The sequence below is a fragment of the Lepisma saccharinum genome, chromosome 10, assembly GCF_977018435.1.
Source record: "Lepisma saccharinum chromosome 10, izLepSacc3.1, whole genome shotgun sequence".
Classification (NCBI taxonomy): Eukaryota; Metazoa; Arthropoda; class Insecta; order Zygentoma; family Lepismatidae; genus Lepisma; species Lepisma saccharinum.
The window spans coordinates 5,019,825-5,021,637 of NC_139238.1; the positions used below are offsets into that span (position 1 = coordinate 5,019,825).

Consider the following 1,813-nt stretch of genomic DNA (forward strand, 5'->3'; position numbering starts at 1 on the left):
TCACTGCGGGTCTGGTTCGTTGGGCAGCAAGTACAATTTCTGACCGTCCTTCATCAGGTAGAACGATTTTTCATCCACATGAACTGTCTCCATCATCATGTTGAACTTCGGATTTCCGCTTTCGGGACAAGCGACTGTGGTAGGATCCAGCATTGACAAGGCACATTTTAGACGTTCCGTCTTGTTGCTATCAGCCAATAATGGCTTCAGCGCATTCGTATGCACTCTGATCTCTCCTGCCTTCACACCCCTGTGTAGGGTACTCTTAGCAACGTTTAGCGCCACTGCCATTGAACGAATATTCTGCCGCTTTCGCAGCGGTAGGTGCTGTAGTCGTTGTAGGGCGAGATCCTTTTTCTTTGGTCCGACTTTGCCTTTCATCCGAGATGCAACCGCAGCACAAATGGCCCCATTTTTCAACGATTGCCGCCCCTGTTGCCAAATGTGACGTGCTGTTCTCGTACTTACATGAAATTTTTCAGCCGCACTTGTCATGGCACCTTTCTTCACTGCGCCAGCCGTACCGTTTTCAAAGAGAAACTTGTACACTGCCTTTCGTTCACTATCCGTGAGGTTCTTGCTATCCCTGTCGCTTTCTGTCATGGGTTGTGTGTTCACATGGGCGTCCGGAAGGGGGGGCAAGGGGGGCCGTGCCCCCCCTGGAAAATGAAAGTCAACCAAAAATTACATATTTCACACATATAATTTAATTTCAGCCACAATAATGTGTGTTAATTATTGCACGAACATGATAAATTCAAATTTAAGCAATGTTTTTTGAAGGATGAACACTATTATTGGGGAAAATATGCCATGTTGGCTTCCCCCTGGAATAAATCCTGCGGACGCCCATGTGTGTTCATGGCTGTTCTTCTCACACGTACTCACTGAAGGAGTGATCTACTAACGATTTCCAGCGTGCCTTGCTAGACCGGTTGCCATACAGTGCCACACCGGTGTGTTGCAACCCAAACGCCTCCTTTTGGTAATGGTCTGCGCGGTATTTCTTGCTCGTTGCGATAAGGTCACGTTGTTCCTCTTCACAATCTTGAAGACTGATCTACTGTGCCTCTCCTCATCCGTGTGCTTTCCATCTGTCTCTTCGTCTGTAATTCCTGTACTACCAGTTTGGCATACCGGACTATAATTATGGGACAGAGGGAGTATTAGCTAATATGAAATTGAACATGTTGGAAAAGTACCGGGTGATCCGTTTGAGATGTCAGAAAAGTAAACCTTTATATACAAGAGGTTAATGTACGTATCTCCGAGCAAGTTGTTATAATATGAGCAGAAAGGATGTAAGTTTCGAATTTAGCCACATGGCGGCGCTAATGTGCATGGTAACAAAGACAGGTGCGTCGCCTGATAATGTTCGCATGAACACGTGAACACTCATGCATATGTCTTAAATTACGTACATATTAAATGCACACACACACATACGCATATTAATTTTAAAAAAATAGTATGTTTGATGTACAAGTATATACACATAATTTACTCTGACACGACATCTTTCACGTCTGATAACTTTTCTAGATAGTTGGTAACACTGACTCCCATGGTGTTCCACAGAGGGTGTCGAACACAATTGTTGTGCGTGTTGCATAGAGCTGACAGCTAAGGGGCTGTTGGCCACTATACCCCGAAGATGTTCACTTCGCTGTGCGAACACTGACGCAAGCAGCAATATTTGTTACGTTTGGTACCAGAGTACAGCATATACAAGGCATGTCTAGGGGTACTCGAAAATGTCTGTGCTACATAATTGCAAACTTTAGCGAGAATTCCCTAAACCTGGCAGATTTTA

General features: G+C 44.7%; 1 protein-coding gene across 1 annotated transcript; it reads right to left on the minus strand.

The window, feature by feature from the left end:
- On the minus strand, positions 1-603 carry LOC145994462 (uncharacterized). Its single transcript, XM_083130597.1, has one exon. The coding sequence runs from the start codon at positions 601-603 to the stop codon at positions 1-3; it is 603 nt and encodes a 200-aa protein (XP_082986723.1).
- Between the last annotated feature and the right edge of the window lie 1,210 nt (positions 604-1,813).

Coding starts and splice junctions, on each gene's coding strand:
- LOC145994462 (XM_083130597.1), bottom strand. CDS start 603: ATGACAGAAAGCGACAGGGATAGCAAGAACCTCACGGATAGTGAACGA.